At 38.0% G+C, this 26,750-nt stretch overlaps 1 protein-coding gene across 1 annotated transcript; it reads right to left on the reverse strand.

Moving 5' to 3' along the window:
• Positions 1–2,877: 2,877 nt before the first annotated feature.
• SUCLA2 (succinate-CoA ligase ADP-forming subunit beta) lies at positions 2,878–26,750 on the reverse strand. The gene is made up of 11 exons (XM_054832856.1): positions 26,597–26,750; positions 24,419–24,602; positions 14,244–14,343; positions 13,885–14,047; positions 11,039–11,167; positions 10,454–10,592; positions 8,819–8,980; positions 8,595–8,737; positions 5,924–6,044; positions 5,526–5,614; positions 2,878–3,675 (listed from the first exon to the last, which is right to left on the reverse strand). Exons 1-11 carry the CDS (start codon positions 26,681–26,683, stop codon positions 3,601–3,603), a joined length of 1,392 nt encoding a protein of 463 aa, XP_054688831.1. The 5' UTR covers positions 26,684–26,750; the 3' UTR covers positions 2,878–3,600.

A 26,750-nucleotide genomic window follows, 5' to 3' on the forward strand; every position in this document is an offset into this window, starting at 1 on the left:
GGCTGGTAGTGGTTACGCTATTCATACAAAAAGGCATTTCCTTTTATGGTATCTCAAAACAGTCACAAAACTCTGCATTGATAACAACTGCATCAAAAGGCAGCGAGTTATCTAACACGAGCTCCTTCTCCTGCCATTAAAATTCCTGCTCCTTTGACGCTCTTTTCTGTACGAAGTTGTTTACACATTTTCCATGTTTTGTTTACTTTGTTGGAAATTTTGCTTTTGGCTGTATAGACTAATTTTAGTAAGTTTCCATTCTTACACATCTTTGATTATTAATATTGCAATACAGTATAGGTAAGAAGGCGGTTTATAAGGCTTTAAGTAGATTCAGAGAAGTCCAACATCAGTTTTGGGCCTTTAAATTATCAACTACACACCAGTTAACATTCCTTGCTTGTAACATACTTGGATTTAGGCGAAACAGTCTGAAATACGATTAAAACATACACGTAATTAAAAGGTCCCATAGCACTCTAGTACCTTATTAATTAAAGCAATCTCCATATGCCTACCCACTTTCAAGATACTTAGCACAAATCAGTCAGTCACTAAATCTGTTTCTTCATCAAGTGAAGTAACGATAAATAACATTTCCAGACCCCTATCTTTGGAAATGGGCATGCCTGCCACCTATATACACCACCTATATCCACCATCCTGGTCACAGTTCTTCACGTTACTGCTCACACACCTCCTGCCCTACCTGGGACACCACCTTCAACCCCTTACACACTGCTGTTTCCAAAGGGCAATTGGATTTTTTCCAATTAGGAAATATTTGGATTACAAAGACATAAGCATCACAAGTAACTTAAAGCAACTATCTTCAACTCTACGGATTGTTGTTTTAGAGTTAAGAGTGATTTGGTACATTCTGAACACTCTGCTTAGCAAATTGTAGGCAGCCACCTTCCTATCCCACACCTATTCTTCATCCTTTGTAAAAGGAATACAATGGGCTTTAGAATTACCCTAACGGCGAAACACGGCTTTCTGTCAAGTCTGTTACTTGTGAACATGATACTGAGAGTATCGGTATTTTACATTCCTCTCAAAGACAGAAATGACTTTGCCTTGGCTCCCTCTCCCCTATTCAACTACATTTAACAGTTCAAATAGGGTATAAGGAAATTCTGAACTAACAGCAGGATCTAGTTTTGCCTCCACTCTAGTCTGGTATTTGTACTAAAAGACCATTTCCATTCATTTTTGGCAACGTCAAGTCACTTTTTTCTTATTGTTCCTCCCTCCAATTTAGAAAAAATTAGGCTGGTATGTTTAGGTATGTTCAAAAAAAGAAAAAATTACCTCCTCATGAACCTGGAATATTATCATTCCACACAGATTTTCAAAGTAAAAAAGGCTAGAAGCAAACCCACATGCTAGAACTAAATTATATTCTCTCAATTATTCAATGCTCAACAAATCTATTCAACCTCATTATCTCTGCAAAGCCATTCAAGGCCGTTGAATAAAAGCCATCCCAAGCATACCCACCAGCCCCATGCAGCACACTGGATCAGCAGCACAGTCAGTGCTGAGAGACAAACTAGGATTGAAAATAAGCCAGTTTAAATTCAGAGCGAGTTTAATTTCTGCTGGTTTTCTTTAGTACTGCCAAAAAAACTACTGAAATACACCATGCTAGTTTAAAGTTTCTTCATTTATCACTCTACCTACCTCAAAACCATGTATGATTGACTGTAAGTTTCCCTACATTTCATATAATCCTTTTAAGTCCTTAGTTCACGATTATAGGATTTCCCATTTTGAAATCCCACTGTAGACAAGTCTTCATTATTTCCTGATAAAACTACAGTATCATTAGCCCAAAAAAATAGGATTTTAAACAAAAAAACCCTACAAAATACAAACAAAAAAAAAGAGTAATAGTAATTGAACATCTTTCGGAAACTGAGTGGTAAATGTATCATCAGTCAATTTGCAAGTTCTACGTAATGCCAAAATCAACAGCATTGTAAGGTGACAAAAAGGAGTGGTTAATACTAAATTTGTTAGTAGAAGCAACATTTCTCCAAAAAGCAACATTTTCCCCCATAACCGTTTGTGCAGAGATCAGTTAAGGCCACTTTAGTAAGATGGTGCATGTATGATATCTGTCCAAGCTTTTCAACACAGCATGAGTTCACGTTTTTAATCATGCAATGCAATTCAAGGAGGGAAAAAAGAACAGGTGTGTCCTGGTTTCAGTTAATACAGGGTTAATTTTCTTTCTAGCAGTAGGTACAGTGCTGTGGTTTGGATTTAGAACATTGAAAACGTTGATAACACACAGATGTTTTTAGCTGTTGCTGGGTAGTTGTAGTGTCTACACCCAGTCGAGGACTTTCCAGCTCCCCAGGCCCTGCCAGGTGCACAGGGAGCTGGGAGAGCACAGCCAGGACAGCTGACCCAGCCTGGCCAAAGGGACATTCCCCACCACAGAGCATCATGCTCCGGACAGAACTGGGGAGGCAAGCCAGGATCACTGCTCGGAAACAGACTGGGCCTTGGGCTGTTTGGTTAGGTTTTTTTCTTCCTTCTGCATGTGGCGAGCAATTGCATTTATGCAACACTTGTTTTATTATTATTGTTAATATTATTCTCTTCCTTTGTTATCCTATTAACCTGCCTTTATCTCATCCCACAAGTTTTTTTTTTTCCCATCCTCCTTCCCAGCCCCTTGGGGGAGGCGGGAGTGACCGATGCTGCCACGTGGTGCTCAGTTACCAACTGAGGTTAAACCACGACAATGTGCTATTGTAAATTTATTCCTAAAAAGCTTTTAGCTTGCTAGCTTAAATTATGGTTTAATGTATGAGTTAATGCAATTCATCAAAATAGCAACATATAAGAAAAAGACAGTAGAAGTTTTGGGAGACATTTTATTAATGTACAATTTTATTAGCGATGTAATTCTTTATGTATTCCATCTCCTTGAAGTTTGGTAAATGCTTGTTCATATATAAAACTACACGATGCTTTTTTTTCCTGTAAAGACCGGAAATCGTGAAAATCTAAGTGCTACAGTATATTTTGTAGTGATTAAACACGTTGTCCAGAAGAGTTACCAGCCACTTCAGTGGAGCACTTCTAAAAATGTTTCTGATCAAGTTGAAATGCACCTGTTCATAAATAATGATTGGTTTGCTCATGTCCATTATACTGCTAAGTACAACTGTCTCCAATATAAAATACCGTTTCAATACATTTCTCCACATGGACAACTAGATAATCTAGTCATATTTACTTTTAACCAAGGCTAATACAAATTTACAAGTAAAGTAACTTTAGAATTTATTCAGAATAATTATTTTCCAACCAGAAGCTTTACTTTGGACAACGCAGAAGTATATTGCAAGTGACATTCTGCAGCAGAAGCTGGAGGCTTGAGAACAACAACTAAGAAGGACTAAATATCAGCAATACATGCTTTTATAAGAACTCTGACCATTTTGAATGTTAACATTAAAGACCAGGTACTTCGGTTTGTGCGCCTGTCAGAATCAAAACCTCCACACAAAAAAAATGAAAAGTATCCCACAGAACACAGTATTTCAGAGAACGTTAGACACAGGCATGACATTTCTCAGTTCAAATTGGCAACTGAAATTTGACATCCACCTGAGCTTGTTTTGCTAAGCTTACTATTTCAGAGAGTTTCACCACCTGAAAAACAGAAAATAGAGACTTAATTTCAAAAGAATTCTAACTTGAGTGAACCAGACCAATCTTTTTAATCAAAGTAACGCCAGAGAATCATCAGCAAGATCTTAAAGAAGGGGGATGTCATTACATAGTCCAGTGCTTCTTAATCACCTTCAAATGAAAGATGAATCAAGTCTTTCAGAAAACATCTCACAGAGCTATACAATATCTGGTTCTCATTTACAACCAAGAATCTTGATCAAGTGCTACAAGTTTTCAGCTTTGTGTGCCACATTATTTTCTTGGGAGGTGTTGGGCTACCCATTCACAAGAGATTCTATATATCTAGAAGCTAGTTCTCCTCTGAGTTTTTGTTGCAAGTATTTCTGCATCTTATTTGGTACCTTATGGAGCTTCAAATTCTCTTGCATAATAACTCAAGACCTCTATGAATTATTTCCTGCTTAGAATCAAATATTATAACTAAGTGGGGGTTTTTAGAGGAAAAAAAATTCAGAACTGTAAGTTTCTACATGATACAAAATCCACCAGATGCCCTCTAATTTTTTGCAGATCAGAAATTTTCATCTTCACTATTGCTAAACACTTGTAACATGTTTTTCCTGCCCACATTACCTAACTTCAAAAGCACATAAAATAATAGTTAGCTAAATAATTTACAGACATCGCTTGAATATTTAGGTAGAAAAAATACTTTTAACATCACTGGTTATAATCACTGCTTCGAATGCTCAGCTTATTACTCTGATCTATCCTCATCCATTTGTTTATCCCACTCACAGCGTCATCTTACACAAACCTGTTTAAGGAATTACCTATGGGCAATATACAAAACCAACTATAACACTTTCAAAAAGTGCTTCTACAGATAGAAGCATATTTGTATTCTTCAGGTAATTTAAGAATACAAAACTAATTTTAACTCCATTTGCATGGCTCCATGATTCAGCCGAGAACTTTAGATTCAGCAGCAGCTTTAGAAGATGTATTATGTAGATGCAATATAGCTTAAAGACCCATACATACTGCTAGGGAAGGTTCCATTGACCTAACCAAAGCCTGATCAGCCTAGCAGGACTTGGTACTATTCCTTAAAACAGAGGGTCATACTGTCAGGCTAAGCAAGTTCTTCCTCCAAGCAATCCACAGCTACTTCTAGAGCTTCAACCCCAGGAAACAAAGCAAAACAAAACACACACACAAAAATATCACTAACAAGCTGTCTGAATATCTAATTGCCTTATGAGGCAACAAGACAATCAACTATGTTTGGTTTTGATCATGCATACTGAAATATGGTGCTCTATCAAAGGAAGTGTTACATTGCATTTTTCAGCTATCTCAATTTAAGTATTGTCTTCCAATTAATAAAGTATTGTCTTCCAATTAATAAAGCTAAGCTCTTAGCCATTCCCCTACTAAGGGGAGGGACTGATGAGGCTTTGGGCAACGTGGTCTAGTGGAGGGTGTCCCTGCCCATGGCAGGGGGGTGGAACTAGATGATCTTTAACGTCCCTTCCAACCCAAACCATTCTATGATTCTATGACTGATGTGGTCATTTACCTGGTTGTTTTGGTTTTTTTTCAAACCTATTCTTTAACCTGTTGGGGAAGGGGGAATAAAAGTCCTAAACACAGAAATGTCTGGGGTATAACAGCTTCTGACTGCGTAGTTGTTCTCCTTACAAAATACGTACTTACTAATTTGTAAAACATTTGCTTCAGGCCTTCATAACTGGCACTGTGATTTATCCTAAGCTACCTTTAGTTGATTGAACAGAATTCAGCTTTTCAATATTCTGCAACAGATGCTACATTCTGAAAAGAATATTCATAGACAGCTATCTTACCATTTTGGCAGCTTCATCCAAGTCATCACACGCAAGGATTTTGAGGCCACTAGCTGTTATTAAAGCTTTGGCATCATCAACTCGTGTACCTTAAGAAACAGATAAAATGCCACTCTTACTGAACAGGGGACTACTACTTCCAGAGTATTCTCAGATTTTCTAGGAAGCTTGTTCCTAAAGTAAGTTAGTGAATAAATCTAGAAAACAACTTTAGCAGTTATAAAAGCAGGAAATCTCTTTTTATTAACTTGCCAATCCTCACCATCTAAATTCAAGGTTTGCCTTTTTTCCCCCCCATAGTCTTCAGCTTACAGGCAACTTGCTACGCAATATATAAGCTCAAGAACATTTGTCCATATAGGCAGAAATATATTTAACATGTACTGAAGCACACTCACCTTGCAACCGTACCACAATAGGTATTTTTAGGTCCAAATCCTTTACTGCCATAACGATGCCTTGTGCTATCACATCACATCGCATAATGCCACCAAAAATATTTACCAGAATAGCAAGTACCTACAGAATCAATGACAACATTCACATTAAAAATGGCCAGAGACACATCAGATAAAAGCACCACTCAGCCTTTCAGCCTAAGGAAAATTCAAGCTCCATAAGTGTAATAAGGGACTCTGTGAAAGATATGGAACATCAGCAACAAAAGTACAGTTCTATACTCACATACACCAGAATGGTAACTTCAGGAAAACCCTGTCCCAGGAAACATTCACATTATCCTTCAATCCAGCATGAGTTGCATGCAATAGCCATTTCTCTTACAGTGCGTACTTCAAAAGCCACACAACCATTTTCTGTACAAAGCCAACACTGTACTTTACTTCAGAATATTCTGAGCATGATTAATAGAGCTGTTTGAAGTTTCATCATGTTTACTGATTTTCTTCAAGCAAATCAAAATCATTTAACCACTTCATTTGTCAAACTGTTTATCTTTTCATTTCTAACATTGCTCCAACAGAGGTACCTCCCACACTAGTACCTCCACATACTGAAGCCATGCTAAAGAACACAGAAAATTTACAAAACTCATACACAGGACATCATTTAGTGTTTACTTAAAAACTAGCATGCATAGAGGTTTGAAATATATTGTATTCAGGAGGACTGAGCCTGAGGTTAAGGGAAAATCTTTTCCAATTCAAGTGGTAGAAAGGAGGGATAAAAAGATTGCAGTCAATGGTGAAAGATGGAATAAAGTAGGAGCAAAAAAGAGTAGACAGCCTTGGAGGCCAGAACTTAACGAGACAAAACATTAATGTACAACTGGTTAATAAACAGTAGATTGGTTCTCATTATCTTGCAGTTAGACTAGCTCATCTCTGTGTGACATTGCTCCTGCTCCTAATGGGTAGAAGCAACTAGAACCAGACTGGCACCCCCAAAGGCTGTTCCAAACAACCCCTGAACTGACCCCAGAGTGCCAGCCAGAGTGCACTCCATGACACCAGCAGGCTGTACTGCCGTTTGACTTTCAGCACCAGGAATCCCAGCTACAGTTACTGTTTTCTGATAAAATAGGCAGAAAGGGAAAGATACATTAAGAAGTTTGTTTGGACACCCTCTGTCCTTGCAGAGAATTGGTATTACAAGAACTTGTCCCAAATCGACAACCCCCAAATTCTTCCTTGTTTCTTCTCCTCTTCTCTCTGTAATTCAGGTGCTCTGTGCCTGTGTCCCTCACTTTTCCCCCAGTTTGCTGAAAGAATGCGAAGAAAGAACAAGTCTTATGAGGAGTGGCTGAGGGAACTGGGGTTGTTTAGCCTAGAGAAAAGAAAGCTGAGGGGAGACCTTATCGCTCTCTACAACTACCTGAAAGGAGGCTGTAGCCAGGTGGGGGTCGGTCTCTTCTCCCAAGTAACAAGTGACAGGACAAGAGGAAACGGCCTCAGGTTGTGCCAGGGGAGGTTTAGCTTGGATATTAGGAAAAATTTCTTCACTGAAAGGGTTGTCAAGCACTGGAAGAGGCTGCCCAGGGAAGTGGTTGAGTCACCGTCCCTGGAGGTATTTAAAACATGCATAGATGTGGTGCTTAGGGATGTGGTTTAGTGGTGGAGTTGGCAGTGCCAGGTTTACAGATGGACTCAATCTCAAAGGTCTTTTCCAACCTCAATGATTCTGTAACACTCTTGGAGAGTGTGTCAGGCCCTGTATTTGCTAACGAAAATCTTTACAATGGGGAAGAGACTAAGCTGCTCTGTAACATCACGCACTATTTGTTTCTGGCCGTTTCCAAAGATGAGCAAGTAGTGCATAAAATTCTGGTGCAAAAGTGGCATACCATTACCAGGTCCTGCAAGTCACTCCCACCTTTTTCGGTTACCTCTTTTTCATATTTTTCTTTCTTTTTAAAAAAGTCCCAAACTGCCATCAAGTTCCCATTGGGATAATCACCTCTATGTAGACCATCAATCCAGTCCTCACATTGTCTTTCTGGGATGGTAAAGCTCTCTCTCTAGTTTCAGCCAATTTATTATTTTAATAATATTCAAACATTTCTAATAAACTTTTGATAAGATAAAACATTAATGCTCTTCCAAGCCCATGAAAAAGTTATTTTATCTTTTATTAGATATAATCAATACCTTAGAAACTTATCTGTGCATAACACAGTCAATATTCATCTCTACAACTCTATGCACAAAACAGACCCAGCTGTAAAACAGGCCCAAAAGAAGAAAGAAAAAAAAAGAAAGGAAAAGAAAGCCATCTGAATACTGGCGTCTGTTTAAACAGCAGACAGGGGAGCTTCCGACTCAAAGATTTCTGGAAAGATTCAAATACAGCTGTAACTTCAACCAGAGGACATAAAACTGCCTACTCAGTATACAGCCAAAGAACCTACTTTTAAAAAAGGAAAAAAATTCAACAGGTTTTCAGGCCTCCTTCATTCGCACCAAGATTAAGCTAACATCTCCATTTTCTTGCCTTTTTAATTCTATGCATATAGGACCACATTTTCTGAAGAACATGCACTAAGCGTTGTCTTTCAAATCATTGCCTGTTTTACTGCTGTGTAGGACCTTGATATGCCAACTCTTCCCTCACCTTTTTATCAGAGGTAATAAGCTTAAAGGCTTCTGTCACTTGCTGCACTGTAGCACCACCACCAACATCAAGGAAGTTTGCTGGAGTTCCACCGTGAAGTTTAATTATATCCATTGTGGCCATAGCTAAACCAGCACCATTGACTATATGAAAATAAAGATAAGATTTAGGAATTCGGTTTATAAATCCATTAGGTCATTCAAAAGTCCTTAAATAGAACATACCTAAGCAGCCTATGTTTCCATCCAACCCTATATAGTTAAGATCTGCTTTTGCAGCATCCCTGTCTCTTTGATCTTCCTGCGTCCAATCCTGCATATCAAAGATCTTCTTCTGACGATAGGCTGAATTACTGTCAAAGTTTATCTTTGCATCCATACACATCACTGAAAGGAAAAAAAAACACCCCACATTTAATACTAGAATAATAGCTCAACTGCTACATGAATATGATAAATATTTTAAGTCAAACTAGGCAGCTAGCTCATGCAGTCCAAACAAAGTTTTGCTGAAAAGACGCACTTAGCGCTGTATGCAAATACAAGATTCTCTCCAGTTTACCCACACAATCAGTTAAGTCCCTTTAACTGCACAAAAAGGGAAGTATTTCTTGAGACACTCTAAGAACAAATCAGCTTACAAACTGTTTGATAAATCTGGGCAAATTACATAATTAGCATAAAATTAATCCCTACAGAAGGTGTCTGGTTTGGGGTTTTTTTTAACCCCTCTAAGTTTTTTCGCTTTTAGATTAAATATAGTGTGTGTATGTGCATGTAAGCACACAGAAACACAATGAAAAAACATCTGAGTTGGAAGAAAAGGTCTCAGAAGAATACACACAAAAGTAAATTTCATTTAGATGTAGCAAGTGACATGGAAAACCTAGAGTATTCTTTACATCAGAACTAAGTTTCTGTCTGTACAAACGTAAGACTTCATTTCTACCCCTCACTATAAATGATATAAAAATGACAAGGCACAAGAAACATGGGAGAGACTGCTCCATATTGTTCATTTAAGCAGTGTTCTTTAAAACAAACAAAAACACACAAACAAAAACACACAAACAAAAACACACAAACAAAAACACACAAACAAAAACACACAAACAAAAACACACAAACAAAAACACACAAACAAAAACACACAAACAAAAACACACAAACAAAAACACACAAACAAAAACACACAAACAAAAAACAAACAGCAGAGTAATTATAAGCTTCGATGAAGGAGCTACATTCATGTTTAAATTTAAAACTGTTGTACCTAAGTTCAGGTACAAATATGCTCCACAGATTTATTTTTTGGTGACAGCGGAATTGGCTGTGATTGAATATTAACTAACTATTCTGCTACTGGATATACTAAAAACCTAATAAACGTCAAGATATCACTTAAACAACTATAGTCTTTCAATACATCAAACTCAATCAGTCATTCTGATGCCCGAGTAGTAAAGGTAGGAGATTTCTAGAAGGTGCTACTATCCTCGTTACCTTTTCAGTACCAACTCTGAATACACAAGATGTCTCAAGTTTCAATTCATGAATTTTGAAAAGAAAATGCCTTACACTGGGTAGACAAACACTCAAGAGTAGAAGATGTGTTATTTTTAAATAAATAAAAATTAAAAGCAAGCTATTTAAACTTAAGATCCTACTAAGCAATTAAGAGCAGATATCTACAATGCTTAGATTCTCAAATTTATGCTTTATTAAATTAATTTTTCAACATACGATGTTAACACTAAGTCGTCTTGCTGTATCCAGCTGAAGTTTTAGCAGTGCAAAGCAACTAACTTAGATTTACAAAAATGTCAAAGTTACATGAAGAATATGAAGAAAAAACATTACCAACTCCTGACGCATCTTCCACCATAGGATTTATTTCTATCATGGTAGCATCATATTTCAGAAAGAGATTATATAGTTTGATCATATTTTCAGCTGCTTCATCCACCAGATTAGGAGGAAATCCCATTTTTTGGGCAAGCTGAAAGTAAAAGATTTGTTATTAGTTAACTGATGTTTGAGGTTTGATTTAGTTACAAAGTAGGAACGTCCCAGTTTAGCTATTACTTCACTGTTAACTGAATTTATAGATGTAGAACCTCTCCTGTCTTCCTGGAAAAAAAGTAACTCTTGGGTTTGAAAAGATTGTTTTCAATACAAAACACTGCCCTTATCCAAAAAAGAACTACTAAAGTCATCATCATATGCCTTTACAAAGCTACATAAAAGCTAGATAAAGCACTACCATGCAGAGTTGGATTTACATTGATGATCACCTAAGAATACTTAAATACCTAGTTCAAATCTGTTTCAAAATGTCAAAAGGGTTTAAGACAACTCAGCAGGTTGAATGCATGCACACTTTACAAAATTTAGAAGCAACCCTCCCATCCTCGCTAATGTGTACTTTTCCACATTAACAATTACCCTAACAGCTTGCTCCTTTTTTATGCCTTCTACTATATCAATGGGTTCCTTAATTATCGCATCAGGATTCTCTGCAGCAACATCTTCAATATTAACACCACCCTGAGAACTGCCTATCAGCACAGGACCCTAGAACAAAAAGGGGGAAAAAAAAAGTGTAAGTGATTTTATACCACACAATTGAAACTCAGTTCTTCCCATAAGATACCTCACAGCAACAAAACCTTGTTGTTAGTTGCAAATTTTTTTATTTGGGCATTTTACTTGTATGCTTTTACTGAGGAAAATGTTACTATCTATTGGGGCCAATTTTTTTTAACAAGGAAAACTTTTTGTATACACTGTAGCAACAGAGCAATTTACACAGACATATTAGCTTTAAATTTTGATAGAATGACTCAACTTAGTAATCATATGCATTTTACATTGCAGGTTGTCACCAGAAAAAGCACAGCTTTCTCATCTCCCCCTTTTCCACTCAGCCCTACACAAAACACACATCGAATGCCAGGAACTCCTTTATTCATTGCACCATGCTCCAACTCCAAGGACAAATCTAGGTTTGCAGAACCTAGTGACAAATTATGGCAAACTATTCCTGTTCAGTAGGATCAGAAAGCTCAGCAACTATGGCCATCACTGAAAGTAAGTCACAGAGTTCTGACAAAACAGCTCTCAATTATTCAGTAATAAAAGAAATTAAGAAACCAGAATTGATAGCTTTTTTAAAAAAATCTCTGCTGCAAATCTAAATCTCAACAAAAACATCAAGGACACACTACCACAGAACCTAAAAATTTCTCCCCATGGGAACAGTTCTCCAGTTTACAGTAAAGACAACCTCACTTGCACCATCTCAACCTGCCTTCCCTTAGCACCACCCATGCATGGATTATGACAGCTGGTGTACTAAGGCAGCGTTTCATATCAGCACAGGTCTTAAACGTTAAACAGCCCTATAACTGTTGACAATTAATTACAGACAGTGTGACACTGGTTCAGAGAACAATAACCACACCACTCCCCTCTCATTACCATCCTTCCAAATGGAAACATATAGATGGTGAATTATCCTACACCTAATAGCAAGGTTCAACACAATGAACATTTCTGGATATTCATATCCTGAGCAAAGGCAGGAAGCTACAAACACATAAAAGTAACTCATTGTTCCATGGAATTGATCAAAATGAACAGTTTTGCTTAAAGCATAAGTCTTGCCCCTATTGCGAAATAACACCCAAGACATCAAGTTCCACTTTCATCTGACTATTTTACAGACTTTTTCCCCCCGTAAAGGAAGAGGTTTGCAGTAACATCAGGAATACACACTGTGTGCTATTCAACCTTCACACTTCCTTCTTTTGAAAAGCATTTCCTCATCATCAGCATCCTAGAAAAGTTACAGCAATTACAAGCACATTTAAAAACATGACTTTTAAAGTCAGCAGTAAAAACAAAGCATATCCCTATCAAGACAATATCCACACAGTTATGCTCAATATACACTAATAAGCTTAATTTATTTTTATACAAGAGCAAGAACAAGTTAGAAAAATGTTTCCTTTCTTTATCTAATTTGCTTAAATCAGTTACAGTAAATTTTATTTCCATAAGGATGCTTACTTGAATAGTAGACAATTTTAAGATTATAAAATCCAGCCATTTACGATATTTTAATGCCACCTTGTGGTAAATCCGGGGCATGTACTGTAACATTTGGATCTTCCAAGCTTTATTATAGAGTACAACAGAATGTAGGTGCCCAAGTCACGTAACTCTACTAAAATCCAACACAACTGATACTTTCCTACCAGAAAGAACACTACAGAGGAAGAGGAAGGAACAAATACAATATTTAACTCCTAATTTTGCAATAAAAAACTAAGACTAGTTTCCTCGTTCCTCCACAGAAAATTATTTCATACTCATCCCAGAGATACTCCTCTAATTACCAAGAACAGTGTCTTTGCAAACTCCTAAGCATCTAGATAGACTAAACTCAGTTTTTGTTGAGCTTCAGAAAATAAAGTTTAAGATCTCCTTTACCCTGGCTTTGCTGAAGTTATGTAGTAATTCATGCTCTATGCTCCATAATGGAACACTAGCCTGTCAAAATACACTGACACGTTTCAGTAACTGGGTTTGAAATGTAGTCTAAAAAACTACATACACACACACACACATATACAGAACATACAAGCAGGAGAGACTATGGCTTTCATCTTCCTGAAAGCTCTGAAGACAGACCGCTAGGCCCAAATCTTCTTACTCTTCCTGAGGAGTATTGGCATAAGAAAGCTACCAGCACTCTCAAAATTGAGGGACGCACCTGCACACCTTCACATATTGGAGAAAATAGATGTTTGATTTATCCAGAACCATTGGCTCTTCCAAAATACTTTTACTTATTTGTTCCTGATATTCTTAAATAGTGTGTAAATGTACATGCACACACAGAGCTGTATTTTTAAACTAAACTCTACTATGAGTATCTGACAGATAAGTGCAAACTAAAACCAAAATGAAAATAACCCCCTAATTCCACTCATCTCCCCTTCAGCCGTATGACTCTGAACTTCATTTGGGGCTACCAATACTCATTCCTTAAATTTAAATTGTGACATCACATTTTTAAAGCATTTAAACACTAAGGCAAACATATAGTCAGAGCTACTAGGAAAGACAATTTGACTCATGTATATTCCTGATTTTCTAAAGCAAGTGACTAGTACAGTAAACAGTTTTGTTGGGGTTTTGGTTTTTGGTTTGGGTTTTTTGGGTTTTGTTTTTTAATTCAGCTATAACAAGTTAATTAGTTTACTTCTATTTCTAATATTACTCACTTGAAACGACCTTTCCATTGTTATTGCAAAATAGTATTCTCTCCTGGGATATCTGCGCTCACAGATAAATACTTGATTGCATATCCTGCCCTTTTCTCCTGTCTGCTTGGTAAACAACTTCTTTCCAATCATTTTGGAGGAGATATCTTTTGCTTCTTCTGGACTAGAATAAAAGAAGCTCAAAATGTGACAAAGAAACTGCTGGAAAAACAGAAGTAGCATTAAAAAAATCTTATCTAATTTTTGTTATTTTAAGGTTAATAATTAAAATATTGATTTTAAACTAAGCAACAGGTTCAGTTCATAATGTGAAACTTTGAAGTTTTTCCACTTGGTTGGATAATTTAGAAACAACTTACGAAAAAACTATTTTCACTCCTCCCTTGAGGCCACCTTCAAATGTTCCTTTTCCTCTACCACCAGCTAAAACCTGTGCTTTTACCACAAGATCCTTTGAACCTAGAATGAAAGAAAACCCAAAATTTGTCATCTGTGACTACTAAAATGAATTTGCCCCAGGTAGAATAATAAAGACTGTTTTCATTTTATCCCCCCTTTTCCACCCAATCCCCCGCCCCAATTCAAAACACAAATATGCAAATCAAAAACTGTATTGCAGCTCACATAGGTTATTCCAACAGTCTCAAACCATCCACAAATTGCAGTTTTAGGCTGTTCCATGAACAAGCCTTGGTGAGTTAGTATCCAAAAGTGTTGATACTTTGAGTGTTCTGATATATCTTGAAGACGTGTTTGAATCATAAATGATTAAGCACCCAGTAAGAAATCGTTAGTATCTCACAGACTATTAACAAGATGAAACTGAATATCTGACACACCATAATCTAAGATTCTCCCCAATCAAGTACAAATATCCTATACCTGTAACTACTACCTTCTCAGTAATGATACATAACTATGGCACTTACCCAAGTCAACTTGCAGGTCCACTATGGCTTCCATTCAGCAGAGCACTGATGCATAAGCTTGAGTGCTCTGCAGAAGTCAGAGACCTGTGCAAATTCACTGTTTTTCCCAGAGTAGGCAGAGTAAGCCCTTTAGTTGCCTTTAACTGTTTTAAGATTCCTTTCCAAAATATTCTTCTAGGTAGGGGAGACTGTGCATTTGGGTTTAAAAAGTAAAATATGAGAAGATAATCAAAATCAACTGAGATACTCTGAGGTGTCAGTGAAAGACAAAAAGCAAAGAAAAAAGTTCATCAAGTCATTTAAGGTGATAAAGACAGAAAAACAAAGCCCTGAGTTGTTATTCATGTTCAATTACACTGAATACACTGCAGACTAGACTGCAAGGTGTAAGAGCTTCTCCATTCACGTTTGTGTGGCACATCCCATTTCTTTCATGTCACCATTAGCTGAGCCACTCTGGTCTTTCTGAACAAAGAACAAACTTGCTGTTCTCTTGGATGTGAAAAGGCAGCCACGGAACAGCGTAAGAAAAATTACAGTACTCAAGCAAAACTAACCACTATGCATATTGAAAAAAGATTACAGCAGGAAAAAAAAAAAATTTGTTGATTCCTATTTTGACCTGCATGCTGCCTGGCCAGATAAAATTAAACATGCTAATGTCACAAGCTGGGGTGGCTATAAGCAAAGGGAATGCTCAAGCTCTATCTACTTGTAGATTTTATTTCTTGACTGTCTACCTAACAACAGGTCTTGGAATTCACAACTGATATGAAGTTCTTTGGCACAAGAAGCATGAAGGTTATAAACACACGAGTATATGCTGACTTACTATAGTCTATTATCTAATATTAAATTCAGTTCCTGAAGATAACTACCTTTTTATAGCTACTAAGTACTGGCAATCAAGTAAGTTAACATCCTTTATAGAAGCCATGCAAAACAAGACTTTGGACTTTTTTATTCATAAGACCAACTTCTACGCAATTACTTTAAGTGCAAAGCTTGCTTTAGGAAACACTAAGCCTCATGTATGATTAAGACTATAAATAGTAGCTTCATGGATAAATGAAGCTGCATACTCCAACACGTGAGCTTAAAAATAAAGTTCCATCCAATTGAACACAATTTATCTTGTACATACAGACAAACACAAAATTTGGAGGAGCATGACTTCTTAGTGATAGCATGAGAGAGAGGAAAATACTTTCTTCTCTGTGAAGAGATTAAAAAACAAACACACACACTTGCTCCCTTGCTTACAGAGGACCCATCTGGGCTCTTTTACACAGATCTGAAGCAACTCAAATATTTCAGATTTAAAATTGTCACAACATTATTTAATTTACTGTTTTGAGCTTTCTGCAGAAGTTTTGTATCTGACAAAGATTCAGAACTGATATACTTAGTAATCAAGACTAAGAGATTTAACTTACAGTCCACTAAGAAGTTGAGAAGACAGCGTCCTATTTCTCCACCCTACTTTTCATCTTCTACACAAAGTCTAGAAAGCAAAAGCTGATTCTACAGAGAGGTTTTCAGGAAAACTGTGAAGTTCATCCACAGGCACCTCCTTTGTAGCAATTACTCCTCCTGACAATAAAGACCAGAATCTGAACAAGTCAGAAGCAGATGCCAACTAAAGCTCTGGTAAAATCTCAGCTGGAACATTATGTTTAGCTCTGGGCATGATCATAAAAGTAATTTTTAATGGGAAAGACTAGTTACTAGGATGATCACTGAAACAAAGAGCTTCCCTTACAAGAAGGGACTAAAAGAGCTTGGCACTTAAAATCTATCAAAGGAGAACAAATCGGGAACATTATTATGGTCTTTAGCCATACCTGCTGAGGGACAGAGCAAGAACACATGAGCACATCATACATTCCATTTCATGCTCTACACCAGCTGAAAACAAAAGCCACATACCAAGGGAAGTCAGTTTTTGAAAGGTGCAAGAAAAAAAAGATACTTCTTTATGAGAAGATAGTGAAGTCTGCCAGGAGACAAGAAGGTAGAATAAGAGATTCAAAAGGAAATGGGCAGAGATCTTCCCTCTGATATTCCTAAGACAACAATTGTGAATGCTGGGGGAAAATGAGGGGCACAGATTGCAGAAACTACCCAGGCTAACAATCTCCCTAAATAGCATGTACGTTTGCCATCATGAGAGGCAGAATATTGGGCTAGATGCACCACTGGCCTGATCTCATAGGATATTTCTTAAAAATTTAAGTATTATGCATGATTACACTTTGGTAACATATAAAGACATCCCAAAAAAATGTGTGAGAAACAAGTTTAAATTTTTTCACGATCAGTTTTGGCCATAACAAAGTCATCATTGGACTGTCCCTTATGCAACAGAATGCAACAATTATGGCATTAAATGAGCAGGATATTAACAATTTGTAATTTGTTTTCCTACAGCACTGCAAGCAAACTAGCTGCTTGATTGCATAAACATGTAAAACTTCAAGGGTTATTTTACCAGCTTTGTGTACAAGCAGTTAAGCTGGACAGATATACCTGAAACAAAATTAAAGATAACATGTCCTAAGAAACCTTAACTTGACCCATGCAGAGTTTATTGTTCAATAAACATTTTTTCCTATAGTTCCTATTTAGAGTGACTAAAACTAAAGGACAGAAATGTTTGGTCACACACCTCATCTGCAGTGTTACAGCCGCAGCATGATCACATAACCTGATACAGCAGAGAACTGCTGATACATAGTAACCCAAGGAAAAAATTTGGAAACCAGCAGCTAACAATTTTCTACTCAGTATTAACAGTTGCACCCTCCTGTTTTGCTTACACTGCTTTGAAATACTGATAACCTTTTGTTTCAAGGAAAAATAGCAGTTTCTGCCCTACCACAGGTATCCACATACAAAGTTAGGACAGTCTCTGACAACCAACACTACACAACAGCAGCAGTCCTGCCCTGCCTCCTGTCCTCAGCTTTTCACACCAGTCTCCCTTCCTGTACCAGCATAAGCATTTGCGTGATCACGCCTTGAAGCATATCAGGAAAGTGAATCTGCTGAAAGCAAAAGTTAATCCAGCGGACGGTACTTTTGCAAGCCTGCACGCCATATGACAAGCACAGGGACACTGAAGTGAGCGGGACAGAAAGCAGGCTGCTTTCAGCAGCAGTAACAAACTCTAAAGGGCACTAGAACAAAAGAACAAACCTTTAGTACAGCTAATGTCTCTAGGCAAGTAACCTACAGACCAATGCATAAAACTCAGAATAAATGTTTGTTCTAAGAGCTGCATTTCCATATTAATGGCAGTTAGCACTAAAAGCACATGTAAGTAAAAGAACATGAAATGAAACAGGAAATGCGCAGAAAATTAAGAGTAGATACCAATGAGAACAGGTGCCTAAGATCAGCAGAACATCGAGTTAGCATCTGTTCAGGAAAACAAAATCTATGCAGTACTAACACTACAGGTTTCATGTTCAGCAATGGTTTATTAACTAGACAGTGAGAGAGTCAGGAAACAGCATAATCTTTATTTCTAGCAATACTGATATTTATTGATTGGAAGGAATAATTTCTGATTCCACAACCTAAGCTTTCAAAGTGGGAGAAAGGTCCCTTTCTCCTCACAGGCATGCACAGAGGTACAATACAGTTTTAAGATAAGTTATTAAGAGGCAAGAAGGTTTGTTGTTCCATTGTATTTCTGAAGTTTTCCATGCAAGCAGAAAGTCTGATGATTAGGGCAGACAACCTTTATTGAAGTGTTCTGCTTTACAAGTTTCCATTCTGACTTTTGTCAAATCACTTTAATTACCACTTCTCTGCCCAGTATTGACTGTAGCAGCAGTACTGCTTTCCACATATTATAAACACCTTCGTGATAACTATACAAGTCTAATGTGTTCTGACAAAACAGGTGGAGATAGGTTAATAACACAAGTGCCAATCAAGTTCTCAACTACCATTCAACTGCAAACTTAGCCTGGGGGAGAGAGAGAGAGAGAGAGAGACCCATAACTTTTGCCTCAGTCTGAATTTAAAAGTTTTTAGTTCTGGGAAGAATACCTCTCCATTTATAATGCAAACCATTTTTTTTCTTGTTGCACAGATACTAAGTTTAAACAATGTTGTTATATTTACTGGAATTAGGGAGGGAAAAGATGGGCCTGTAACTATGTATTGTCAACAGAAGTCTCAACATAAAGAATATGCCAACCCTAACTGTGCCAACACAGGCAGAGAATGTCTTTAGAGTATACCGTCTGTGTTTTGTCAATAAATATAGTTATTTAGAAATTAACTTCAAAATTGCATTTTTTCAGCATTTGAAACCTTTGAGTGTTAGACGAATCATTTCACGCAAATCTAAAGTACAATTACTGAAATAATTGTGTGCCAGAAATCTTCATAATGTCACTGAAAGAACCATACCAGTCAGAAGAGCAAACAAGATGTTTCACATCTATTATAAAATATTATTTTCTACACAAATACTTCCTGACATTAATCAACTGTATCAAGTTTTTCATTAACTCACAAAACAGGTTTGGTTTTGGCAATAGTGTAAGTTAGGCAATTAAAAGACAGCGGTCAAAATTTGAATCTGCTGATTAGACAAGCTATTTGAATTAATGAATTATTATCAACAACATGCTTTGATATTAGAACTTCAAAGGAGTGAAGCGCTACAAAAGAAAGCAAAGGCTGAAGCAAAATGTAAGCTTCGGATGCCCAAAAAAAGCAGTGTTTGCCAGAATTCAAGTAAATGTTTGGTTTCTAGATTACTAATGATGGTTATCTAGAAATTTTGACCAGGTAAGCAGGAACATCACGGGGAAAAAAAACTACTTAGCACTGACCACTACAGCAGGTTTTTTTTAACACCTGGGGGATTTCTGCACAAGTTTGCCACCTTAGATCATCATCCATGTCCTACAGCATCTGACAAGCACTGTGGAGCTTCAGACTCTACAGACAACCTAAAAGACATCAGTTAACATAATCAAGCAGGTAATTCACAAACAAGGAAAGTGATAAGGGCGAAATAAACAAAAAGTATTAGGGAACAAAAACTAGATGTGAGCTTTCAGTGTGACACAGAACAATAAAAAACACACTTAACCACAGACTACCAAGGAAGGTGTGGCATACACTAAGGAGAAAACCACCCTAGCTTTTGTGCCGCTGTGCCTGGAATACCTACTCTTTTGAAGAGCTAATAAAGAAAAAGCTAGTACTTTACCTAAGAAAATCATTGCACACATTGTACTATACTTTAGTTTCCAGCTCAATCAAGCCTGAGATCAACAAATCTAATTATAAATCTTCCCAGGTTTACACATTACATTTTTTTTTTAAAACAGATACAACTTGCATGTTTAAGCAATAGACAGAAAAATAAAATAATAACATTGAAAAGAACTTAAAAGGTCTGAAAAGAAACCTCTATTAATCACATAACTGTCTGCAGCAATACAGCCGAGTCAATCACTTGAGTCATTCTGTAGAAAGCGTACCAAAAAAGAGCATTCCTTACAAACCACACTGATAAGGAGATGGCCTAGATTTCTTAAACTGCAATAGCAGAAATAGCAGCAGAGAAAAGCCCATTGCTTTCAGTCTCCTTTCAAGAATTCTGGCATAAAAGGTGAAATGTTATGCACTCAACACCACCTATTCTGTATAGCTTTCTATTTTACTAAAATGTGACAGTCTGTCATGAGAATAAAGGCATGGGATTCACTATCTTACAAAATCTTACAAAACTAGCATAACACAGAAGCTGCTTCAAGATATTAATCACTTCAGAAGTCTTACCTCTCAAATCATCATGAATAGAAATATACACTTTACATAAAAGAAAAGCAGTCTTTTCTACAGGCGTACAATATGTCACTCCCTTCCAAACAATTGTTAACAGAGGAAGGTGTCAGGAAACATCAAAACTTCAGTCACAGCAATACATAGACTTCCAGAGGTGCTGTCTTAGCAAACAGCAATACTATGCATTTCAAAGAGCATGTTCTGCTGAGCTAACTGCTATCACATTTATGAAGCATCTGTTCTTTAAGAAATAGTCTTTAGGTTCATTAGTCATGCTCTTGATAACAAATGCGTATCAGCTTCTACATCAGCACGGGTCACAGTGCTAGCTGGAATGCATGCACAGGCTGAGTAAACCATAAACTCAGAGGCAGTCATCGAGACATACTGCAGCCGCTTATCAACACTCTGGAACAGAATTTACTCAGCTCACTTTTTCAAAATTTAAGTGAGATGCTTATGTAACATATGAAGAGCCGCATATTGCAAAGCCCACAAATAACTAAAAATACTACATTGTTGGTTTTTTTAAATCAATAAAGTCTTTAAAGACTTGATCAGATACATGTCTTCTCAGCTCTGAGTAGAATGCATTCTTTCAGTGGCACAAATAAGATCTGTCTTGAATGGAGACACTGAACTGCTGGAGGGAAAGTAAGTGAGCAGTGACATTTACGGGAGGTCCAAACCTACTCCCAGGGACTGAATTACTCAGTAGTAATTATTTTAAAAGAATAATAGTTTCACAAACCATATGTGATAACAATTTACCTGAGATGGAGGTCTCCTTATAAGGAAAAGCTGCTTGTGATAAGTAACAAATTCCAATGATGACTCTCAACAATGAGACAAACATGGAAAGAAAAAGCTATATGCAAACCAACGTTGCAGTAATTACAATGGCCAACCTTCCCATGCACAACAGAAGAGATCTCAAAAATAGAAGTAAAACAATAATAATTTGCAGAATCCAGCTAGAACAGAAATCTTAGTTGAAAACAGTACTTTTAAAAAATCTAATAGCTGCAGCAGCAATCGCATTTTTAAAAAATAGCACAGAAAAAGTCTCAAACCATAAGTGATCTGTCATCATTGCTCAAAAGTTGCCCACAGCATATAGTTTCATTTCAGTTTCCTTTGAAAATATTTGAAAAATGTTAAAGGGAAGAAAGCAATGCGAGCTCAAATACTGTATTCTACTTCACATATGTTTCAAAATTACTTCCCATATAGGTAAACCAGTTGTCCTCTTTAGGACACTTTGGTCTTTAGCAGAAGGGGGAGGAGGGCTGGAGAGGAAGCAACCTTTCTGGCTTCCACACTATTTCATCTAACTTCAGACCTCAAGATAAGCATAACTTAAAATTAAATTCTAATAAATTTCATTATTTTTGTTATTTAAAGAATACTTAGGGCACTCTTCTACCTAGGCTCTAAGACAAACTGCAACTTTCGTATGCCTCAGCTTGACTCTACCACACACTAGTTACTTTGCAGTAATAATAATCATCCGTATGGTTAAGCTTTAGCTTTGTTCACACAACAGCGTTACACTGATTTAGCTACAGTCACAGCTAAAGTATGATAATCTCTGTTAATGAGAAGGTTCTATTTATTACACACTGGGATAAAAAGTTACCCATTTCTAAATGGAGTGAGATATCTGCAAAAGGAAAGAAATCCAATGCCAAACTCAAGTTTACAGAGAGCAGGTTTCTGACTAAAGGTTATCGGGAACATGTGGATCAGCACTAGGGAGACAGAGCAACCGAGCAACCGGTGTTACCGGCTATCTTTGTAACAGTTTAGACAAACATTTGAAAAAAAAGTTTAACACATAAAAAAGCAAAAGATTACCTCCTATCTACCAGCAACAACTCTTACACAACAAAAATAAACAATGAGCAGGTGGACAAAGAAAAAGTGAGGTTTTTTTCATTCTGCTAGAGATTCCATTTGATTTTGGGCTGTTTGGGCTTTTTAAAGTACATACTAAATGAAAACTAGTGGGGAAATGGGTACAATAACAAAGCAATCCAAAACACTGGAGCAAAGGATAATCTGTCACTCAGGATGAGTTCTGGACAATGTTTGAGCAATGCCTCGAAAACTCAAGCTCCTTCAGTGCATTCTCCTTTTGGGAAGTCTACCCTTTCTCATCTCTAGTATCAAGCAAAGCCATAGTATCAAATACACACCAACTTAAAGTATATGGCTGACAATCAGAAGTCCTGAATTACTTAATTCTTGCTTACTAAAGGATGCTAACACGTACACTTCACAACTTCCTTTTTCTGACCCCCAAGAAATTGCACAGGGTCGCATACTCCAGACGAAAGGCATACCTATGAAGCCACATGGATGGGACAGAGCTATAAACCAGTAGACATGCCTACTTTGCTACAGGTCTCCTCTCTGAACAAGGAACAAAACAAAGAAATCCTGACCTGCAAGTTCCTCTACTGTCTATCAAAGAACCACACGCAACGGTTGTCTCGTTTGCCACTAGCAGGTCTGTGCAGATACTAATGTAAGCAGAAGGGTATCCCCAATTTATGAAGTTTAGATCATGCTACAAGCTCACACCTAACTTGAAGGCGAGGGGCTGAATTTTAAACCATTCTCAGAAGTATTTAACACCTTTCTTTCATACTAATGAAGCTATAATTTTGTACCAAAAGACAAAGAAGGCAGGCAGAAAATATCTGAATTTCTAGGACACCAGATTTAAAGGAAAAGCAGCTTTTCAATTCCTTTCTACATTATGAAGCAGCATAACCTGCTCTAGAAAAAAAATTATGTTCTTTTTCAGATCTCATTTCTTACACTCAATCTACACATGAAACTGAAATGAATCTGACAAAAACTATAACCTCAGGAATCACTACAAATGTATCCATTTGGAGGTGAAGAGAGATATAGGAATTTGCATATGAGAGTGGAATATATAAGTATTTAAGCCCCAGGCAAAGGAGATTGGATGCTTTTTCCATCAGCAAGCCAGGAATTTAGTGTATAACTACAAGCCATGAAAGTCCTCCCCTCCTGCATGAAGTAGCTGCATTCTGCCAAAACAGAATGTTCACAAAGGAAGAGGATTTTACCCTTCTTCTACAGCCTAAAGGTACGTATCCTTCTTTTCATCTTCTGCTCTATAGGAGATCTCGGACTACAGAAGCCTTACCTGCCACCACCACTGAAATTCTTCACGCAAGATTTCCTCTAACCTCTCTTGTGAGTGAAAAGAAATCCAAGATTTGCACACAGTAGAGCCTATTACTCATCTCAAAGAAGTTGAGGTAGTTGTATTAGTCTAGGCAAATACAGTTTATACCTGCTCCGTTCCTTTTAAACAAGACTCATGGGTTACAGGAAAAGTATCTGCAGCATTTGGGATATGGGAAAGATGATGCCTGAAATAGACATTCATAGCCTTCACTAGAAGTAGGGTCAAGTCCTTCCCCCTTAGAATTTCAGGGACACGGTTTAGCTTCATAATCCAGTCTCAATACACAACCAAGTGTCTTTACAACTACGTCACTTAATTGATATCACTGTGTGCTTCTGCACTGAACAATCTTAAACATTAGAAAACTTCATATTAGGAAAATATCCGCTCCAAAGCAAATACTCAAATCTGCAAGAACGTTGCTTCACAGGAAAGGCTCTCTTAAAGAGATTGTATATTCAGAACTCCAAGAAATGTCTTACCAGGAAAGACAGAAAAAGTAGTTACACCTTGTATCAATCCCATGCCTATATTGTATATGTTCTCTTTAATATTATACCTATTTCTTTTGCTATTTTGTAAGCTTCATCTGGTGTCTTGGCAACTAGTCCGTGTGGAACAGAAATGCCAGCCTCCTGCAACAGTCCCATGCTCAGGTATTCATGTAGGGACAGCCGCCTCTGTTGCTGTTGTTGCACCTGAAACCCATGATTGTTGAGTATTCCGGGACTTCCACCAAGTACCTGAAGGAAAAGAGGAAAAAAAAAAAAAGAAAGAGAAAACAAACAAAAGAGAACATGACTGTGTTTTGAAAAAAATTGCCCTCTTTGTTTAGGATAAAAAAAGTCTACATATTAAACAAATACAGTTGAGTGTACCAATGCAAACAGCTGAACACTCAATCCTATACTTGTACATTACCCCTCCATATTAGTCAATCATGTCAGGTCTGGTTTGGGGAGGTTTTACTGGGGCACTGGGAAAGAGCTGGGGAAGTTGCTAGCAGTGACAAGGACTGGCAGGGTTAAAACACTCTTGAATATTTAATTAGCATTAAGTACTTTAAGAAATATAGCTGTAGGGAAAAGAACCTTGAGGAAGTTTGGAAGCATAAGAAAAGCATGCAAAATAGGTTCATTCAAAAGTTTTGGTAAATTGCCTCCTTCTGCCAAACTAAGAACTAAGCCTTGCAAAGGAAGGTCAGCAGCCACTAATTTACATCACCTTCAATGGTTGTACACAGCAAATTTAATTTGCTACAGAACAACTATTTAGCCTTCATATGACTATCATGAAACAGAAAACAAACTAGCTATGACCCATGTCAAACATCTACTCTGAATCAGAGGGTTGCCAAAAGCACGAAGTAACTTCAAAATTTCAAATGCTAAGTAAAATAAAACATGCTTAATGCTAAGTCCTGGAAATTCCAGTATGGAATGAGTCTTAATTTCATCTGCAAAAGTACTGTACAGAACCCCAAGAATTTCTGATAGATATTTTGTATAAAGCAAAAAAGGGAGAAAACTATTTTGATTATAAAACATCAGAACTGGTACTGCATGAGCAGTGCTTTTTAAAAAAGAACAGCTACCTTACAGACTTTTAAGACGACATAGGTTTACAAAGCGTACCTTGTAAAGTAACCGTATTTCATAATAAGAAAATTATCAACCACAAAAGTCAAAAATGTTTGCAGCATTTTTTCATATTTCGTTATATAGGAACAAGACCTCAACTTTATACATGTACAAAAAGGCAAACCTACTGAATTCAGCTAATCCATGTACATAGATTAGCACTGAAAGATTCAAGCCAAAAAGACTACAAAACAAACTTGGATACTGGCAAAATTTTGATGTATTTTTTTTAGTATGTACCATTGGGACAAGCACCACAAAAATCAGTCTGTGTTAGGAAGTTTCTAGTAGACTGGGGTTTTAAGATTCTTTTCATTTTAACTAAAGTAAGCACACAAACAAGAGCGTCAGTAGGGCATTTCAAGCCAGTGAATCCACAGAGCCTATTTAACCTCCAAAGGATTCCTTCGGCAAACTGCAGGCCCTTTCCTTGGCACAAAACCCAAGCAAGAGGTGCTGACCGCTATCGCTGCTGTTTCTGGCGCTGACTGACCGGCCAGGCCCTAGGAGGTTCACAGTAACACGAGAGGGGAACTCAAAGCGACCTTCCTCCATATGTAGAAGGAGAAGTATGTCGCACAGAGAGTTACACACTCCAGACAGCTACTCCCTAGCTCTTCCGTTTGCATTGCTTTCCAGGGGTTCCGCGGACAAAAACAAGATCCTAGCCCGAAAAGGCATTCACAGGTAACAAGAGCAGAGACTTAGGAGCTGCGAGCTGGAAGAAGAGTTTACTGGCACAGCGCGACCCCTCGTATGAGTAAGGTGACGGCGAAGATGGAAACACTGGGATTTCCAAGCAAGTTAGGGAAGGGAGCCTTGGAAAGGAAGGAAAAGGGAACCACGCCGGGAAGACTTGCCGCCAGCAAGAACGGCAGCTGCGGGGGGACGTACAGCAGAGGAAGACACACGGCTGCGAGCCCCACCGCTGCGACAGGGCAGGGCAGAGAAGAGCCGGGCAGGACGGCGGCGGGAGCGGGACGAGACGGCCGCTCCTCCCGCCGCCGCTTTGCAGGGAGCGACCCCGACCCCAGTCGGTCCGGGCCTAGCCCGGCCCTGCCCGCTCCGTCCCGCCCCCGCTCCCGAGCGGCCGCTACCTTCGCCGTGGCGGTGCCCAGCGTGGCGCGGAGACCGTTGCCCCTCAGCCCGGCCGACACCCGGCTGCAGATCATGGAGGCCGCCATGGCTGAGCCCCCTGCGCCCTCAGGTGCCCCTCTCAGCGCGCATGCGCTACCACCGAGACGGGGCGGG

The sequence above is a fragment of the Grus americana genome, chromosome 1 (assembly GCF_028858705.1).
Source record: "Grus americana isolate bGruAme1 chromosome 1, bGruAme1.mat, whole genome shotgun sequence".
Classification (NCBI taxonomy): Eukaryota; Metazoa; Chordata; class Aves; order Gruiformes; family Gruidae; genus Grus; species Grus americana.

What these genes read in the sequence shown, in the direction of transcription:
- SUCLA2 (XM_054832856.1), bottom strand. Translation starts at nt 26,683, where the DNA reads ATGGCGGCCTCCATGATCTGCAGCCGGGTGTCGGCCGGGCTGAGGGGC. An exon ending in GGAGTGAAAATAGTTTTTTC is followed by an intron (nt 14,048 to 14,243) that starts GTAAGTTGTTTC and finishes CTTTTATTCTAG; the next exon opens with TCCAGAAGAAGCAAAAGATA. An exon ending in AAAAGGAGCAAGCTGTTAGG is followed by an intron (nt 10,593 to 11,038) that starts GTAATTGTTAAT and finishes TTTTACTTTCAG; the next exon opens with CTTGCCCAAAAAATGGGATT.